The sequence below is a fragment of the Trichechus manatus genome, unplaced genomic scaffold, assembly GCF_000243295.1.
Source record: "Trichechus manatus latirostris isolate Lorelei unplaced genomic scaffold, TriManLat1.0 scaffold00036, whole genome shotgun sequence".
Taxonomy (NCBI): domain Eukaryota; kingdom Metazoa; phylum Chordata; class Mammalia; order Sirenia; family Trichechidae; genus Trichechus; species Trichechus manatus.
In genome coordinates, this window is record NW_004443972.1 from 3232685 (window position 1) to 3252632 (window position 19948).

General features: G+C 37.3%; 1 protein-coding gene across 7 annotated transcripts in view; it reads left to right on the top strand.

Moving 5' to 3' along the window:
• MBD5 (methyl-CpG binding domain protein 5) overlaps nt 1-19948 on the top strand; it is a 154585-nt gene that overhangs the window by 111858 nt on the left and 22779 nt on the right. For 6 of the 7 annotated variants that reach the window (XM_023730371.1, XM_023730377.1, XM_023730374.1 and 3 more), the window contains 4 exons: nt 616-821; nt 4056-5264; nt 7661-7717; nt 17529-17602. In XM_023730371.1, the coding sequence (XP_023586139.1) occupies nt 616-821; nt 4056-5264; nt 7661-7717; nt 17529-17602 (1546 nt within the window). The remainder of the gene's footprint in view (nt 1-615; nt 822-4055; nt 5265-7660; nt 7718-17528; nt 17603-19948) is intronic. The other variant, XM_023730375.1, reaches the window with a different exon arrangement.

The following is a 19948-nucleotide window of genomic DNA, read 5'->3' on the forward strand; positions in this document are numbered from 1 at the left end:
AATAGGTCTTTTTAATGATTATGAAATTGAATTTAAATTTTACTTAAAAATATGACACAAACGTAAACCAGGCACTTACTATTTTATTGTCAGCTTTCTTTACAGTTTTAAATTTAGATGACCAACCTTTACTTCAAAACAAAATGTATGTTTCTAACACAAATCTCTAAAATTCTTTGGTGGTATTTATTGATGATTGTGGCTTGAGATCTAAAATTTTTAAACAAGGCCTGACTAGGCCCCCTCATTTTAATCATCTGGTGAAAGGCTTATGCTTGCTAAAACATTTTAGGACTAATTGCAACTTTTAATTTTAGGTGCACTAATAAAAATAATTTCAAGGAGTCATATAACACTGAAACTCAACATATAAGGATTAGTTTGTGGATAGATTAACGACTAAGTAGTCTCTCCATGATATAAAATCAGAAAACTAACTATAAAAGATAAAACTACTCTTTCCTTACCACCTAGTAAAACTTTGAGGAGAAGAAAAGAATTACCAACATAATTCTAGCTTTTAGTTTTTGTTTCAGGAATCCTCAGTTGCAAAGATAAGGCATAGGATCTCTGAAGTATCACGCTGACTTACGTTTTATGTTTTTCAAACTACAGGTGACATGTCATCAATAAACAATATGAATAACCATCAACTGACTCATCTACAGTCACTGTTAAACAACAATCAGATGTTCCCACCAAATCAGCAACAGCAGCAGCTTCTCCAGGGGTACCAGAATCTCCAGACATTTCAAGGACAGTCCACAATTCCTTGTCCAGCAAACAATAACCCCATGGCTTGTCTGTTTCAAAACTTCCAGGTACTCTCCTTCCCTGGGTTACTATAGTAGAAAACAATGTCTGGGTTTGTTTAAACCCTTAATTTGGATAAAGGAGGCTATGTACCCTTTCACCTCTACTCACTGTTGTTTCTGGATAATGAGCATTGTTAAACATTCCAGCCTTTTGTGTGAAGGTTATTTTATTTTGTCTGAAGAATGTCCGTGGTCCTTTGGAAGCTGTTGGTAAAAACTGATCATGGTACCCTCTTAAACCCTTTTGTGGTTTCCCATTGCTCTCATGACCCACATCCTTAGCATGTCCACCTGGCCTTGCACACTCTGGCCCCTGGCCCCCTCTCCAGCCTCTGCTGTCACCACTGTCCCCTACCTTCAGCCACATGGTCTTTCTTTAGTTCTATAAACTGAATAAGTTCTTGATCGACTACAGACCTACATGGAGAGATTAATACTAAATAAATATAAGAAGAAAATATAGAAGATTTTTTTTTATAATCTTGAAGTGGAGAAGGTTCTTTAAGCAAGATGTAAAACCATGGACTCAAAAAGAAAAGGAGTAGCAGGGCTGAATACATAAAACTTTTACATCTCTCTATGATAAAGGATATTCTAAGCAAAGCTAAATGGCAACCTGGGAGAAAATATTTGCATAACATGTAACAAAGAATTAACATCCGTAATATAAACAGAGCTCCTACAAATCAGAAAGATAATTGGTTAGAAAATGAGCAATAGGTGTGAACAGGTATTTCACCGAAAAAGAAAGACAAATGATTAATAAACATATGAAAAGTTATACAAATTACAACACTAATGGAGCCATCAGATCAATGGTACCCATTACTGACAAGAGTGTAGGGAAATGGATTCTCTCAGATATATTGTTGGTCTGACTGTATGCTGGTATGGTCCTTTTGGAGAATAATTTCATAGTATATCAGGTTTTTAAATGTACATATTCTTTGACCCAGTAGTTCAACTTCTATGTATTTATCTTAGAGAAATCCTCACAAGTGAACAAAAGTGCACATACCTAAATGTTCATTACAACATTATTTGTAGTGTCAAAAATTAGAAACCACTAATTTTTGGTTCACCAATGGGGAAATAGTTAAATGTATGATGGTATAGCCATCTATCTAGTAGTTTAAAAGATTAGGTAGACTTATATGATCTGACATGGAAAGAGCTCCAAGACTGCAAAACTCCATGCTCAAGTACTGCAAAACAATACTGCAGTACAGTCCCATTTATGAGAAGGGAGGGAGGGAAACTAGGTACACACCTACACATCATAATGTATTAGAAAATCGCTAAAGGATGCACCCAAATTGGTTACTTCTGAGAAAGGAAATGGGATTGGGGTGAGGTAGGAAAATATGGGCTTGGGTGGGGAGTAGTGATGAAGACAAATTTTCCCTTTATTGACAGTGAGAAAATATTTGTATGTTACTTGTGTAATAAAATAGAAAGGAAGTGGAAATGTTCAATCATGTAATAGAGAAAACAAGATAAGACCTGAAGAGAATCCATTAATTAGATTTTGCGATTAGGAAATCCCTGGTGACTTGGTGGAATGCAGTTTTGGTGGAGTGGTGGGAGCAAAAGCCAAACTGCAATGAATGGAAGAGTGAGTGGGAGGTTAGGAATTAAACAGTGTGAATTACTGTTTCAAAAATTTAAACTATGAAGAACATAAGAGAAATAGAGCAGCGCTCCGAGAAAGGCATCAGATTGAATGCAAGCTTTTAGAATATGGAAGCCGTGCACATAGTCATATGCTAAAGGAAAGAGGCAGAAGGGTAGAAGATGTTGAACAGAAAGATGAGAAGGGGTAACAGTTGAGGCAAGATCTTTGATGAGAGAGGTTGGGATTCAGAGCATAAATGAAGGGCTTAACCTTAGACAGGAGAAGAGGCCCCTCTTACACTGAGAAGCAGGGCAGGATTAGGGACACATAGTTGCAGAGAAGTGTGTATTGCCAAGGAGCAGGGAGTAGCAGAGTGTAAGAAATTATGAAATCTCCATTTTCTCTGTTTAGTATTCTTCTAAGAATACTGCAGGAGATGGTATAGTAGCAGGCTTTAGAGGCTAGATGAAGACTTGAATAGTTGTGGAGAAATGCAAGTGATACTTAACTGGAGGATCACAGGATTAATGGGCAGCACTGAGCCCCCAGCTGAAGTTGGAAGTCATATATTCCCGTAGACAGCATTGCTTAGCATCCTCACTGTAGCTATCAATCGGGCAGACAGTTGCATTGATCCAAGATTGGGATTTCATCTGGTAGGCCTAGACAGAGGATAATGGCAAGAGAGTAGTTGATGGATCCCGGGTTCTGGTTTAGTAGGCAATGATGTGAAGACAGGAAGGGATTGGTCACTGGGGGGAAAAATTGAGGTATCAAGGAACTGGAGCAGTAATTCTTATATGGGTTGGTAAAATTAGAATAACCTTAGAGACTTTTGACAACTGCACTCATCCTTCCTGCCTTGAGATTCTAGTATGCTCCCCTGGTGGACATTCCCTCCCTTCACCTCTTTCCAACTGAGAATCACTTCCATGGAAAGCCATTGTCACTGTTGAGAGCATGTCATTTTGATCAGCCAGTGGCCCGATAGGGGTTGAAGAGCTGGTGTTGCTACCCCACCTGAAGACTTCAAAAATTGAATGTCATATCAGAAATATTTTATTGTTTAAGAAAGGAATGCAGGTATTTTGTTTTGTTTTGTTTAGTTAAATAGAAATATAGTGAGTTAGAAATCATTTTAAAATTCTGGTTCCCTTTTTAATTTGAACAGTGCTGGTTTGGTTATCTATGACTTGACTATCTCTTTGAATCCCACGTTGCAAAGATCTTTAATGACACTAAATATGTGGAGAATCACTTGAAAACATTTTGTGTCCAACCACTCCAGGTTTAATTTTTCTAGAGAATGTTTGGTAATGATTAAAAAAAAAAGCCGTTGAATGATTTCAACCAAAGAAACAACATCCAAATATAACAAAGACATACACTGGTGGATTCAAACTGCCAACCTTTTGGTTAGCAGCCATAGCCCTTAACCACTGTTCTACCAGGGTTCCTTTCTAGACAGAGGGACTTTTAATTCATTTTTGAATCTTGTTCTTTCTTTATATTTCCTTTCTTGTTATATCTTTTTGTCTTTTGGTAAATCTTGAAATTATGGTCTGTCTCTTTGAGGCCTTTAAAACTTTTGCTCTCTCTCACTGCATCCTCTCTGTTTCTTCAAGGTGAGAATGCAGGAAGATGCAGCTCTCCTAAACAAAAGAATAAGCAGTCAGCCTGGGCTCACAGCACTTCCAGAGAATCTGAACACTACACTTCTACCTTTCCAAGATACACCTTGTGAGTTGCAGCCGAGGATTGACCCACCTCTTGGTCAGCAAGTGAAGGATGGCCTTGTTGTGGGTGGCCAAGGTGATGCTTCCGTAGATGCCATTTACAAAGCAGTTGTTGAGGCAGCCAGCAAAGGAATGCAGGTTGTCATCACCACTGCAGTCAACAGTACAACTCAGATTAGCCCCATTCCAGCTCTGAGTGCCATGAGTGCCTTCACTGCCTCAATTGGTGATCCATTAAATCTCTCCAGTGCTGTCAGTGCGGTCATTCATGGACGAAACATGGGAGGTGTAGATCATGATGGTAGGCTGAGGAATACAAGAGGGGTTCGGCTGCCCAAAAATCTGGACCATGGGAAGAACTCAAATGAAGGAGATGGGTTTGAGTATTTCAAGTCAGCAAGTTGCCTCGCATCCAGAAAACAGTGGGACGGGGAGCAAAGCCCTGGAGGAGAGCAAAACAGGTGGAAATGCGAGGAATTTTTAGATCATCCAAGCCACATCCATAGTAGTCCTTGTCATGAAAGGTCCAACAATGTCTCTACACTGCCATTTCTGCCTGGGGAACAGCACCCAATAATGTTACCACCAAGAAACTGTCAAGGGGATAAAATTCTGGAAGAAAATTTCAGGTATAATAACTACAAAAGAACTATGATAAGTTTTAAGGAGAGACTAGAGAACACTGTGGAAAGATGTGCACACATTAATGGGAACAGACCTCGACAAAGTCGGGGCTTTGGAGAGCTGCTAAGCACTGCAAAGCAAGACCTAGTCCTAGAGGAGCAGTCTCCAAGTTCCTCAAATAGTTTGGAAAGTTCTCTGGTCAAAGACTATATCCATTACAATGGAGACTTTAGTTCCAAAAGCATTAATGGGTGTGTGCCTAGCCCTTCAGATGCTAAAAGCATTAGTAGTGAAGATGACCTAAGGAATCCAGACTCCCCCTCTTCAAATGAGTTGATACATTATAGGCCAAGGACGTTCAACGTTGGCGACTTGGTCTGGGGCCAAATCAAAGGACTGACTTCCTGGCCTGGAAAATTAGTAAGAGAAGACGACGTTCACAATTCATGTCAACAAAGCCCCCAGGAAGGGAAGGTATACCAATCCTTATCCATTGTCAAATACTAACCTTTGTTCAGATATCAATTATTGTTTTATGTTATCATCACTTTGGATTCTTTGAATTTGAAATTAGGATTCTTCATGACTCACTGAGGTCTCACAAAACTTCTGGAGCATAGAATGAAGAGGGGAAGGTTGTAGTCAACAAAATGCTATATTGACAAGGGATGAGTTGTAGATCCCATTAGGGTTCAGGGTGGTTCTAACCCAGGAACAAAATTTCCAGAATTTTGTTAATTCTGCCTTCCTTCCCTGCATTTATGTAGTCCTTCCTTCCAAACCCAGAGGAGGAAAGCAAGTGGCAAATGACTGGAAGAAAAAATCTGGTAGCCATTGACAGTCTAGGAGGGTGGCAGAGCTACTCCCCCACCCCCGCCACCACCAGGCGACAGGAAGTGCACCCCTAATTGTCAAGAGGCAAACCCTCCATTTGCTTACATTTGACACATAGAGCTGTGGAGGGGTAAAGCCTGGGTGGAGTTGCAGCCGTTTCTGGAAGCAGCAGGTATGTCTGAGTTCAGAACGGTGTCTCCTTTCAGGAAAAGATCTGGGCCTTTATAACATATGGAAATGTTTAACCCCATAGTCTGGTTCTACTTAACACAATTTGATCATATAAATTAAATGAAAACTCCTCCATGAAACTACTATTCAATTTAGAAGAAATTAGTAAGGGTTTTCTGGGCTTTTTTTCTCCTCACAAATGGTAGAATTGGCTGACTAGGCAAGAAATACAGAGAATGTTTAAAGTCGATAGAAAATTTTATTTCTGACCAGGAAGAGATAATTATACACATTCCCCCCATATGATGAAAAAACATAATTTTTTGTTTCCTTAGGTATTAAAAATTATTCTTGCAGGTATATATATATATATATATATAATTCTCTTAAAGAGTGTATTGTATAAAGCTATTTCAGTTCTGCTCAAAATTCCACTGGCACTTAGGTTTAATGGCAGGAAACCAAAAGCATTTTTGCCATTACAATAAAAGGATTGTCTTTCTCCAAATGACTAGGAGGTCCTTAAACCCTTTGCTTATAATGCCTAATATATACTTGTCAGGATACACTCTGGGCATAAAGTTTCTATGTTTGATAAGAAAATGAATTCCATACTCTTAATCACAAAGCATTTTATTCTCTATACTTTGCAAGGCCAGACAAGCATTCTTTAGGTTGATAAGCCTAAATATTTTTGACAGTTTATTCAAGAAATAGTTAGAAACAGCAATAAAACAGGCTTTTATGGTATAAATGGTACTGCTACAAAGACAAGATGTAGACATTGAACTGTTTTACAGTCTCTGTGCAAATGTCTTTTATATGTGCCATTTTACAAACAGCTTAACTAAAGAAAAGATTATGGCCTCCCTTCCTGGAAATGTTCTTCCTGTCCTAAATCCCTTATCTAAATATCTTTTTATATCCTCAGGAGAATAAAAGCATATACTTTTAATACATTTCACTTTAAACAATGGTCCTACTCTTCTGATTAATTTGAGTTCACAAACTTCTGAGATTGAGTTAGTCACTGATGTTCAGGGAGATGTGCTTTTTTTTTTTTTTTTAAATCATTATCTGAGCATCCAAGAAGCAGTTATTTTTATTCATTTAAATAAGCAACTGGTTTTCACTCACTATAGAATAATAACAAATGTTTCTAAAATCTAGATTTGTCTTTCTTATTAGCAGTAGGTTAATTCCTACTAGGGAGTATAAAATTGTTTCTGTAAATTGAAATATCCCCCCTCCCGCTGGTTTACATTGTAATTTTACATTTTCAAAGAAAAACCTTAATACGATAAAATTATTTTTAGTAATTCAGAAAAAAAAATAATGTACACATTTAGAGGTAAAAAATTGAAAGCATGTAATAAAATAGTAATGATAATACATGAAGTATTTATCATTAAAAAGCAAGTTATGACAGCCTTAAAAGCTCTAGGACACTCAACGTATTTCTAAAACCTCTAGTTCTTTCAGGACCTACTGCATTTTTTTGCACATAAAAAACCAAAGTACTGCTTCACAACACCTTTTTCCTCCTGCTGTTCACAGAACAAAGGAAGAGCTTCCTCATACCTTATTTAATGATGGCCAGCAAGCCAAACAATGTTCTCCTTTTACAACACCAGAAAAGAAATTTCAAACATAGGTCTGTCTGACTCTAAGCCAAGTGACCTTTGCCTGATTTCTTGATGACCCTGGTTCATCAAGAAAAAATTAAACTATGTTCAATATCTGTATAAGACAAAGTATGATATATTCGAGAAGGATTTCCAGTAAAATATGTTTTATTTGTACTCTTAAACAATTGAACCAGTTATGATGTAAATGTTATTTACATAAAACCCCTTTATCCCCAGCAATGTTGGATAAATGAAGTCTTGTGGATTAATAAGCAGACTTCTGCTTTTAAAAAGGTAAGCAATGCATTAGTTTCCCTTCTATATACTGTGACAACACCTGACAGTATAATAAAGGCAAGAGACTTGACTCCATGAACGATATGTTTATTAAAGTAAAATCTTATTAACTCCACCTTGCTAATGTGGGACCATTTTCTCCTAGTGTTTATCTTTGTAGTGTCTCAGAAGAGTTTGCTAAACAATTTTCTTACACATCATTTTAAATCTTTTTTAGCCTGTGAGCTCTTCATAATCTATTTCTGTGCCCACCGAAGTAAATTAATCCAAGATTCTGCCGGATCTCACCAGATAAAATCTATGTTAATTCAAGTTTTAGAATAAATTTGTTATCCTTCCATCCCACAAACCTATCATTTATTATCTTCAGTTATATTCTTTGTTCTCACAAGCCACTTCAAGTTCTTTTTGGAAGCAGGCAAAGTAGAAAAAATAAATAATTAACAGGATGGCAAGTTACTAATTCAAAGCAAGCCAGACACCACTCCATGTTTTCAGGTTGCGTGAGTGGTCTCTGATCTAAGCCAGGCCAATGCTGGGATCGGAGTACTGATATTTGCCAAGGGCCGAGATCGCCGCATTGTCCATAAATGGATATTTTAGCTGTGTTTGTCATAATAGTAAATGTCTTGGTCAGCCTCTGATCTTAGAAAGGCATTTTTAATCTTCGGTGGGGTATTATATGTAGCTGAATTACTGATGATGCATGAGTAATGTTCTGCAGTTTCTGAGATGATTTCCTAAGAGGTATGATTTCCAAATATCAAATACTATATGAACACAGTCTACAGAAAACTAGAGAGAAAGCAGGGTGTGGCAGAAAGAGACATGGGCTTTGGGCATTCTGACATATATAAAACCAACTTATCTGAATGTTCCTAGGTAGGTAAATTAATTTCCCAGAGCTGCAATCTCCTCACCTCACAAGTGGGAATACTAAATCCTACTCAGAACGATGTTTTAAGAATTAAATAAGATTCCATAGATTATCTAGCATGTGATGGAGGTTCAGTAAAAACTGGTCTCCTCACCTTGTTCTTTAAGACAACTTTCTTTATTTGGATTTCACCACATATAGAATTGTGGTAATTTGACCTTAGTTATTGTTTACCTATGCATTACTGCCAAATAAAGGATTTACTAATCAGATTGTGGTTAAGCGTTTGGCTGCTAACCAACAGGTCGGCAGTTCGAATCCACCAGCCACTCCTTGGAGCCCCTATGGGGACAGTTCTACTCTGTCCTATAGGGTAGCTATGAGTCAGAATCGACTGGATGGCGATGGATTTTGTTTTGTTTTTTTTTAACCTGGTTGAGAGTAAAAGGATTATAAGGAACATATTTAATGTGTGAATTAGTTCACAACTATTTTTATGAACTTTAGCACATTGCATACAAATCGGTATATCTGATTATAAGTTAATATTAGCTGTTAATTTCAAGCAAGAGCTCTGCTCTTAAGCACCCAATTTGTTAAGTGAACTTGAAAGTCCACCTTCCCAATGTTTTTCAAAATGTTATAAGCTCAAACTTTCATCCTCTACCTTCTAACCTTACCCAACAACAATATTAATGTGTGTCAGAGTAGAACTGTGCTCCATTGGGTCTTCATGGCTGTGACCTTTCAGAAGCAGATTGCCAGGTCTTTCTTCTGAAGCATCTCTAGGTGGATTTGAACTGCCAACCATTATGATCAGCAGCACAGCCTTTAACCATTTGTGCCAACCAAGTGCTCCTCAGGGGGTTATAACGGTCTGTGGAAAGTTGCACCAAAGCACCCCTATATATTACTGTTTCGATATCAAAGCCACCTGACACCACAGGAGGATGGCAATATGTGTCCTGTAGTATACAGTTTAGGCAGTGGTATCACCTTACTAAGTTTTTTCCTTTGGTTTCCAGTTTGCTGTGAAGTACACTCTGGGAGATATTTCTACTTGTGCTAATGAGCAGTGCAACTTTCTCTCTGAACCATGAACCCTTTATAGTTCACTGGCCAAGGATAAGATTTGTGCTGTTCCTCAGTATAGTCATGGCCAGATAGAGGTACTTCCAGATCTTGGTACAGTGTTAGGAGATTCTTGGAAAGGAAAATAGCTACCCCTGGCATTGCACCTACAAGTCATAATGTGCAAACATTTCAAGCTTATGCAACTGTGGAGGGAAAAGGGTTATCTTTATGTGCTTTTTTCAATAATTATATAAAAGTAGGAAAAATGCTCTTGTTTTCTAAAAATATATTTTATAATTGTCATCTGCCATCTTTGAGCTTACATTAACTAGCCTAAAAGGGTTGCCTCTCAAATAGTAATCCAAAAATTAAATCTTTTTTTTCTAGATAGATCATTTTTATTCTTTTTGAACTTTGTCCCATTGTTCTTCATATTTTTTTGCTTTCTCATTTGATGTATATTCTGGCCCAAGTCAAATTTAGGAAAGAATTTATTATTAGATTGGCTCCAAAATGTTTCTTTTCGATGAAATGTTTGTTGTTTTTGGGCAAGTAGCGACATCTCCTGATTAACAAGAAAAATTCTATATTTAGGTGCAATACCACCTGATTAATGAAGACATGTTTTTAAAAGCATTGGTATGTAGGGTGCTCCCTCTCTTTAGAGTCACCCTTTGACTTTTTTCCTCACACTTATATTTGGCAAGTAGAGATAAAAATAACTCTCTGAATAGTCGTTCAAAGCAGAGAAGGCCTCATCATTATTGAAACTCATTACCAAATTTATTTTGGGGTTTTATACTTTCTCTGTGTCAGTTCAGCATCACAGGCACACAGGTTTTGACAGCATGGAGCATAACCAGAGACAGCTTACCCTTGCATTCTGGGCATGTGTAACTAAGAAATTGAGCCTGGGGACTAAATCTGGGAGGTATGCACTCCTGTGATGTTTAAACGTTTTACTTTGAAGACGTTCTTTCTGTGCTTGATCATCAGTGTTAGCTGTTTGTATTCTTTGCTACTATAATTCTCCTTTGAAAGTGTTCTTTGTGTATTCTCTTTACCTTACATATTTTCTTAACTGCTGTTGGAAGTGAAGCCTCTTCTTTATACCCAGTCAATATCCACAATATTTGGGCTGGGTTTTGGCTGGTGGGGTGGCAGGGGCAATCAATGCTCTGTCAGCAACAGTATCTCCTTGAAAAGGGAGCAAAGTAAGAGACTGGTTTTTGAAAAAGGATAAGAAAGATAAAATTCGAGCTAACAAAGTCAGTGCCTGATGAAAATTAAAAAAATAATAAAAGTGGGAAACTAGGTAAGACCAAAAATGTGAATATTTTTTAAGAAATATTAAGCAAAAGATCAAATAGTTAAAAAAAAAAAAAAATAAACCTCAGGTATGATTGTAAACTTTACAGTGGAGAATTGTGGAGTATTGTGAACTTTTCTTTCCTGAGCAACATAAACAAGGAAAACGAGACCTATCTCCATTCACAACAGTAACTGAGACCCGGCATAGAGCTCATGAGCGTGTCACTACGGTTTTCATATACCTGGTTGCCATCAAGTCGATTCCAACTCATAGCAATCTTATAGTACAGAGTAGAACTTCCCCACAGGGTTGTTAAGGAGCGGCTGGTGGATTCAAACTGCCAACCTTTTCGTTAGCAGCCGGGCTCTTAACCACTGTGCCACCAGGGCTCCAGTTTTCATATAGATAGTAGCAAATGGAATCTCAGGTCTGAGGCAAATACATGCTTCTGTTACATGAACTTGTAAAGTGTACCTTCAGAAATACGAGTTTATTTAAAACATTTAATTCTATGTATATGTTGGGGATCAGCATGAAATTTGTCATCACATTTAAAACAGTTTTACCCTAGTCCTCCTGTAATATAGTTCTCTAGCACTTAAAAACTCCTACCCAGGGTGAAGGGGAAAGGAAGCACAAGGAAATGCCTCAAACAGTGCCACTGACTATAACTGTAATAATGTGGTATGGTTAGTTCATTTGAAAAACAGAGGATTCATTTAAGGGATTTTTCTATGAATATTGTTGGAAAATTAGGTTTATTCTCTCTGTCACAGGTGAGTCAACTTTTTATCAAATTATTATTTATCATTCTCATTCTTTAAAAAATACTAAAATATTGCACTGAAGTTAACAGGACTTTTTCAGTTTGAAGATGTTATTTTTAAAATATTTTTAACTGTTTATTATTATTTTAGTATTTACTGTTTAATAAATATTTGATAATAATGAACCTAATAAATGCCTCATATTTGCTTATTGCTTCAGAGCAGTGTTTCCCAAAACTTCAGCTAAAGCTATGTGTCACTTATACTATTATTTACTTAAAAAAATTTTTTAAATTCATTTCTTTATTCATTGAACAAATACTTATTGGGCACATAATATGTACTAGGCACTATTTAAGCCACTTTTAAATTTAAATAACTTCCTCTGCCTTATTTCTAAGTTATAATATGTATAAAATAATCGGCATGTTATTTGTATTTTTCCAATATTAATTTATATGAATATGTAACTATTAAAAATATTTAAAGGTTTGTTCTTGTTCCCCCTAAGAGTTTTACACGCCACCACTGACACTATGAGAAAGACTGCTTTTGTGTTTATAAAGCACCTTCATGCTCATTGTCTTTTGGTTCCTCTCAATAACCTTTAAAGATGTGCACAAAATCATTTCCATTTTACAGATGAGAGCACTGAAGCTCAGAAAAGTGGCATTCCTAATGACACACAAATTATAGGCAGTTAAACCAGGCCCCAGCCTTGGTCTTCTAACTCTAAGCTGAGTACTCTTTCCATTATGCTATCGCCCAACAACAGGAGCTGGTGACATTGCAGAAATGGAATGGGAAAGTGAAGAAGGAAAGAGGGAGCTTTTGGTCAGCTGCCTTATCTCTTTTGAAATTGTACCTGTGCTGTGGCTTGTGCTCCATCCTTTGACCTTTGTGTGGCAGCTTCACCTTAGCACTAAAGAAGCAGCAAAGTAATCACCAAGAGAGATGTTATCAGGATTAAAGCCTGCAGGGGATTTTGACATCATCTCTAGTTAACTGGCTCTGTTCAAAAGTGGTCTACCATCATTGATCCAGGCTCTTCTAATATGCACAGTACCTTACTTTCAGAGGATCAGTTTGGCTTCTGAAAGGTTTGTGTCTCATCTTATCATAATACTCTTAAGTTACTTCTGACATACATTACATGCTGCTATACCTGTTAACCAAATGAAACCCATTGCCGTCAAGTTGATTCTGATTCATAGCGACCCTATAGGACAGAATATAACTGCCCCATAGGGTTTCCAAGGAGTAGCTGGTGTATTTGAACTGCCGACCTTTTTCTGGTTAGCAGCCAAGGTCTTAACCACTGTGGCACCAGGGCTCCACACGCTACTATACTGACCTCCGAATCAAGCTTAATTAAATTACCAAATGTTTAATATGTGTTTTGGAAATAAAATAAGCAACCAGAGTCAGACTTTTGCAGAAGAACTCAATCCTCCACCCTATAATACTGTCTGGCCTTATGAATATGGTTTTAACCTGATTGAACAGGCTGTAAAACTACAAGAATTTGAATGAGTAAAAGAAGGGTTTTAAGAGTAAAAAAATATTTAGTGTATGTGTATATTTATATGTGGTAAATTTATATGAGGTAATATGCGAACTATAAATACACACTTTGGGAAACTTTTTGTAATTCTTAAATGACATGTATAAAGAGTTATACTGTGATGGTCAGTGCTATTATTATTATCATCATTAGAATGAGAATATGCAGGCAGATTATGAGTAACATACAGTCGCCTCCCAATTTCTTACCCAGATAATAAGTAAATAATTTATGGAACTCCGGGCTAGTGGGTGTTCTGGAATACAAGGTTATAATTATAGATAAGAGTATTAAGTGTCTTAAATTACTTGCTCTTTCAATGTAAGTTTTATTAAAATATTTATATGTGTGTTTAAACTTTTTAATGTTACATTTCTGTATTTGATTTCCTAATACTTTCTCGATTTACAAGTTAGCTAAGTAATTTACAAGTAAATGTTCATGAAATCATTAAATATGATTTCTATTTGACTATTGTACTTTAGACGAAGGAAACCCTGGTGGCGTTGTGGTTAAGAGCTACAACTGCTAACCAAAAGGTCGGCAGTTTGAATCCACCAGGTGCTCCTTGGAAACCCTATGGGGCAGTTCTACTCGGTCCTATAGGGTCACTATGAGTTGGAATTGACTCAACGGCAACAGGTTTTGGATTTTTTTAGAAGAAAGTTTACAGAACAAACTAGTTTCTCATTAAACAATTAATACACATATTGTTTCATAACATGGGTTGCCAACCCCACAACATGTCAACACTCTCCCTTTCTCGACCTTGGGTTCCCCATTACCAGCTTTCCTGTCCCCTCCTGCCTCCTTGTCCGTGCCCCTGGGCCGGTGTGCCCATTTAGTCTCGTTTTGTTTTATGGGCCTGCCGAATCTTTGGCTGAAGGGTGAACCTCAGGAGTGACTTCATTACTGAGCTATAAGGGTGTCCGGGGCAAAACTCCCGAGGTGTCTTCAGTCTCTGTCAGACCAGTAAGTCTTGTCTTTTTTGTGTGTGTGTGTCTTAGAATTTTGTTCTACATTTTTCTCCAGCTCGTCTGGGACCCTCTATTGTAATCCCTGTCAGAGAAGTCGGTGGTGATGGTAGCCGGGCACCATCTAGTTGCGCTGGACTCAGTTTGGTGGAGGCTGTGGTAGTTGTGGTCCATTACTCCTTTGGTCTGATCTTAGAAAGTGTATTTATTTTGTTCTTTCTCTGATACAAGTTTTGAAGTATCTTTAAAGAGTATCTTGACTGTTGTTCAAATGTATGAATATTTCCCCAGAACTAGTGCACACTTTTCATATATTACATTTCACCATTCAGTGAAGTACTAAAATTCTGAAACATAATAAACTCAGCATTTGCCTTCAAATTTGTACAATCTTGCCATACCAAAAATGTAAGAGTAGTGTGTATCTTATTTGTATTTAGTTTCAGAAGGCACCATTGTTCCTTTTTCTTTCAAAGTCATTGAATTCCTTATAAATAATATAGTTTATTATGAGAGAACCTTAGAGCCTTAGAGTCAGATTTAAATGATGAAATCATGGTAGAGACTTACTTCAGAAGAATCACTGGAAATTATCAAAGCTGATTTGTAGACACTGGTTGCTTTTACTTAAAAAAATATAGAAGATAAATTTGTCCAAATTATTATCTAAATTTCTGAAAATATATAATTTGATTTAAAATAGTTTGACCTAATTTTTTAGTGTATGTATATGCATACAGCACATTTCATAATACAGATAAGTTAGCTGACCAAATGCTCCCTATTTCCTTCTTCTCTTCCCCATTCCATTTCTATAACGTCACCAGCTCCTGTTGTTAGGCAATACCATAATGGAAAGAGTACTCAGCTTAGAGTTAGAAGACTAAGGCTAAGGCCTGGCTTAACTGCGTATGATTTGTGTGTCATTAGGAATGCCACTTTTCTGAGCTTCAGTACTCTCATCTGTATAATGGGGATGATTGTGCACACCTTTAAGGGTTATTGAGAGGATCTAAAAAGACAATGAGCGTGAATATGCTCTTTAAACACCAAAGCAGTCTCTCTTAAAGTGCTAATGGTAGTAATGTGTGTGTGTGTGTGTGTGTGTGTCTGGGTGTCTGGGTGTCTGTGTGTCTGTGTTTATAACTATATTTCAATGTGTGTTGTTGGTATGATGGGGAGAGGTTGAGCGCTTTAGAGTCAGACATGAGTTTTAATTCTGACCATGTTACTTAAACTCACTAAGTCTCATCTGTAAAATAATAAAAATAATACTAGTTGTATTATTATATTAGATGCTAAAACAGTGTCTTTTACATAATAAATGCACAAGAAATGTTTTTACTGCCCCCCTTCTTTCTCATTTAAATAAAAAAAAATTGAAGGCTTAAAAAGTAGTTTGACCTAACTTAGTTTTTAAAATTAAGACCAGTGGAGTAAGTTTTCATTATGGTGTCTTGCTTTGATTCAGTATGAATCTGCATTCTGTTACTTGCATCAGTCCCTTTTGAGGTCTCTCATTAAGTCGCCAGCGAGCTCTGTTTGTGTCTAATACCAGTTTTGTTTCAGGAGAGCTTCCTGCCTACGGCCAAAAAGATCCTTTAAATATAAGTGGAATTAGCTGTAGATTACATAAACATAATGTGTGAAACATCTTTCATATTCCCTTCATGCAAGCAAATATGAGACGGAACCTCATTTCTAACATGAAATGGGACAATGTATCCAGGGACCTTGTTTTTTTTTTCTATAACACATGGATACATTCAGCTTACCTAAGCTTTTCCAGTCATCCCAATAGGACACTTTTCTCTATGGCTCCTATTATAAATTAATAGTGAAGTGTCATTGGAACAAAGTTGTCTCTTGTTCTGGCACACAACAGGTTGGGTATCCCCAAGAACTTGTGTATATATTTGGATCCTTTAGGATGAAGTACAAAAATCACGAGAAGAAAAAAGTTTCCATTATTTAACTGTTTTTCTCATTGAATAATTAGAAATGCCGTTTTCAGACCTGAGCATAGAAACCCTTTGTTAATCATCACTGTGTATTAGATTTGAAGCAGTCAAAGAAATTATAAATGATATTCATCAATCAATCAAGAAGATTTAAAGACAAAAGTTGATCATTTTCTTGCTTATTAGTGTTTCTTACCCATGAGGCATTGGTGACCTTTGAATTTTTATATAAAAGTGCTTGGGGTAGGGGAAAAATTGGGAGAAGGGATGACTGGGAGACTTGCTTTGAAGCTGTGTTTGCACAGCAAGCAACACTGTTTTTTCTTAGATTGTTTTATTGTTCTGGGGAGTTTTTTTTACAGATCAATAAAAATAGCAATGTTTTTCTAAAGGTGTTTTTATTCACAAGTCGTATACAAGTTTTTCTATTAATTGTTTTTTGGTGATGACTTCAGAAACCATGAGGGGGCCGCTATGAGTCAGAATGGACTCACCTCCCTCCCAATCACCAGTTGGTGGCCACATTGTTAGAAGGTAGCAGTCTTCACACAATCTGGCAGTCATGAAGCAAGGCAGAGGAGAGGACACACTGCTAAGGTGTAGCCCCACCCTCTTCCTACATCGGCAAGGACTATGCATGACCTGTTGCCGCACTAGTTTTGTGTCCTCTGCAGAGTCTAATGCATACTAGGTAATAATAGGTGCTCTGTGCTAGGCTAAGTGGTCAACATGATTTGTTTTCTTTTAATTCTCACAACAATTCTAGCAGAAAGGTAGGTATTATTCTCCTCATTTTTAAGAGGAGGAAACTGAGGCTCAGAAAATTCAAGTTTTTTACTCATACCAGGAAGTGAGGAGGTAGAATTCAAACTCAGACTCACTGTCTCCAAACCCTGCACCCATCACTAACTACTGCTTTTGTCCTCCCCTGATGGAATACAGATTTGCAGTTGCTGAGCATCAGTCAGTGGAGAAAGCAAGCCAGGATCTCTGAGGCATATGATTTTGTGAGGTTATTTAAATTCCAGGTTTTGTTCCCAAACATGATTTTCAGAATGTTGAAAATTTCAAAGCCAGATGGTCTTTCATTTCCATTGATGTTGCAGCCTGGAGCCACGAAACCAACCTCTGATTGAACAAGGACAGACATTTGACAGGGCAGTGAAAATTAAGCCTCCCCACCCCAATGCAGCATCTGCTTGAAGGGCAGGAAAGTAAAAGCAGTGTTTAACAATTTCAGGTCTGGGTAATGTGGTTTGGTCTTCGTACCTTCACTCAGGTGGAGCCCGAGAAGTTGAAGACACTAACAGAAGGTTTGGAAGCCTACAGCAGAGCCCGGAAAAGGAACAGAAAGTAAGCCCCCCCTTTCTTTTTCCTTTTTGTTTTTCAAGGATATAATTTACTGGTTTTCACTCAAAGGGATAATGAAATCTCACTGATTTTGTCCATCCTGTGGCCTGCGTAAGTGCAGTTATCACCAAAGAAGACCATTATACACAAGCAGAATTAGCTATTCCAGAAAATATTTTCTGAACATTTTGTTTATATTGTGTGTGGGATGTGCCTCTTCAAAAGCTCTTTCCTCACTCCCCCCATCTCCATTCCTCTCATTGAGTGAGAAAGAAAATATGATTAATATTCACAATGTGTAGCAATTAAAGTCTTTGGAAGTGTAACAAAAATATTTATTTGAAACTCAAATACTTTGGGGAGAAATACCCCTACTTGTACACATGTAAATAATTATGGCAGTTTTATGTATCAATTATTATTTCATATTAAGAGAGAATACAAATGTACTTCTGTATATGTGTATGAAAAATTATTTAGAAATATATAATTGACATACCCTTTCAGTTGCTATAATCCACCTTATCAAACTACCAAGAATTGAATATTAATTAACTTCGTTCATTTATAAAATGGTCATCACATTTCTCCCCAAACATTGACACATAGGCTTAATATTTTTGTATTTTACCATCTTTTAAAAAATATCACTTTACCTTTTGCTTCTGCACCAAGCTTTACAAAGTAGAGATCAGAATGATTAGCAATGTATTTTTGTATAAAATGGTTATATAATGACATCACTAATATCTGTTAAAGGCTCTCTCTTTTTGTGGTGTCTTCAATATTTCCTGCCAGAGGCAAAATTTTAGAAAATAAAAAATCTTGGGAAGAGTCTCTTCATCTCACTTGTTGTAGTTAGGAGTCGTTGAACCACTTCTGACTCCTAGCGACCCTATGTACAAGAGAAGGAAACACTGCCTGGTCCTGCGCCATCCTCACAATCATTGCTATGCTTGAACCCACTGTTGCAGCCACTGTGTAAATTCGTCCCTTTGAGGGTCTTCCTCTTTTTCACTGACCCTCTATTTATCCAAGCATGATGTCCTTCTCCAGGGACTGCTCTCTTCTTCTTCTTTTTTTTTATTGTACTTTAGATGAAGGTTATAGAAAAAACTAGCTTCTCATTAAACAGTTACTACACATATTGTTTTATGACACTGGTTAACAACCCCACAACATGTCAACACTCTCCCTTCTCGACCTTGGGTTCCCTATTACCACCTTTCCTGTCCCCTTTTCTAGTCCTTGCCCCTGGGCTGGTGTTCCCCTTTAGTCTCGTTTTGTTTTATGGGCCTGTCCAATCTTTGGAGGAGAGGTGAATCTCAGGAGTGACTTCATTACTGAGCTAAAAGGATGTCCGGGGGGCCATACTCTCAGGGTTTCTCCAGTGTCTAGCAGGCCAGTAAGTCTGGTCTTTTTTTGTGAGTTAGAATTTTGTTCTACGTTTTTCTCCATCTCTGTCTGGGACCCTCTATTGTGATCTGTGTCAGAGCAGGACTGCTCTCTTCTGATAACGTATCAAAGTAGGTGAGATAAAGTCTCGCCATCCTTGCTTCTAAGGAACATTCTGGCTGTACTTCTTTCAAGACAGATTTGTTCATTCTTCTGGCAGTCCATGGTATATTCAAAATTCTTCACCAACACCATAATTAAAAGGCATCAATTCTTCTTCGGTCTTCCTTATTCCTTGTCTAGCCTTTGTGTTCATATTAAAAAAAAAACAAAAACCAAGCCCATTGCTGTTGAGTCAATTCTGACTCATAGCGACCCTGTAGTACAGAGTAGAATTGCCCCCATAGGGTTTCCAAGGAGCAGTTGGTGAATTCAAACTGCAGACCTTTTGATTAACAGCCGAGCTCTTACCACTGTGCCATCAGAGCTCTGCATTCATATTGCGTGACTGAAAATACCATGGCTTGGATCAGATGTCAAAGTGACATCTTTGATGTTTAACACTTGAAAGAGGTCTTTTGCAGCAGATTTGCCCAGTGCAATACATTGTTTGATTTCTTGACTGCTGCTTCCATGGGTGTTGATTGTGGATCCAAGTAAAATGAAATTCTTGACAACTTCAGCATTTTCTTCAATTGTCATGATGTTGCTTACTGGCCCAGCTGTGAGGATTTTTTTTAATTTTTTTAAATTTTTTTTATTGCACTTCAGGTGAAGGCTTACAGAACAAATAGTTTCTCATGAAACAGAAGTACACATGTTGTTTTAGGACATTGGTTAACAACCCCAGAACATATCAACCCGCTAACTTCTTTTTTTTTGGTGAAAATACACATAGCCAAAGATACACCATTTCAAAAATTTCTACATGCACAGTTCAGTGACATTGACTAC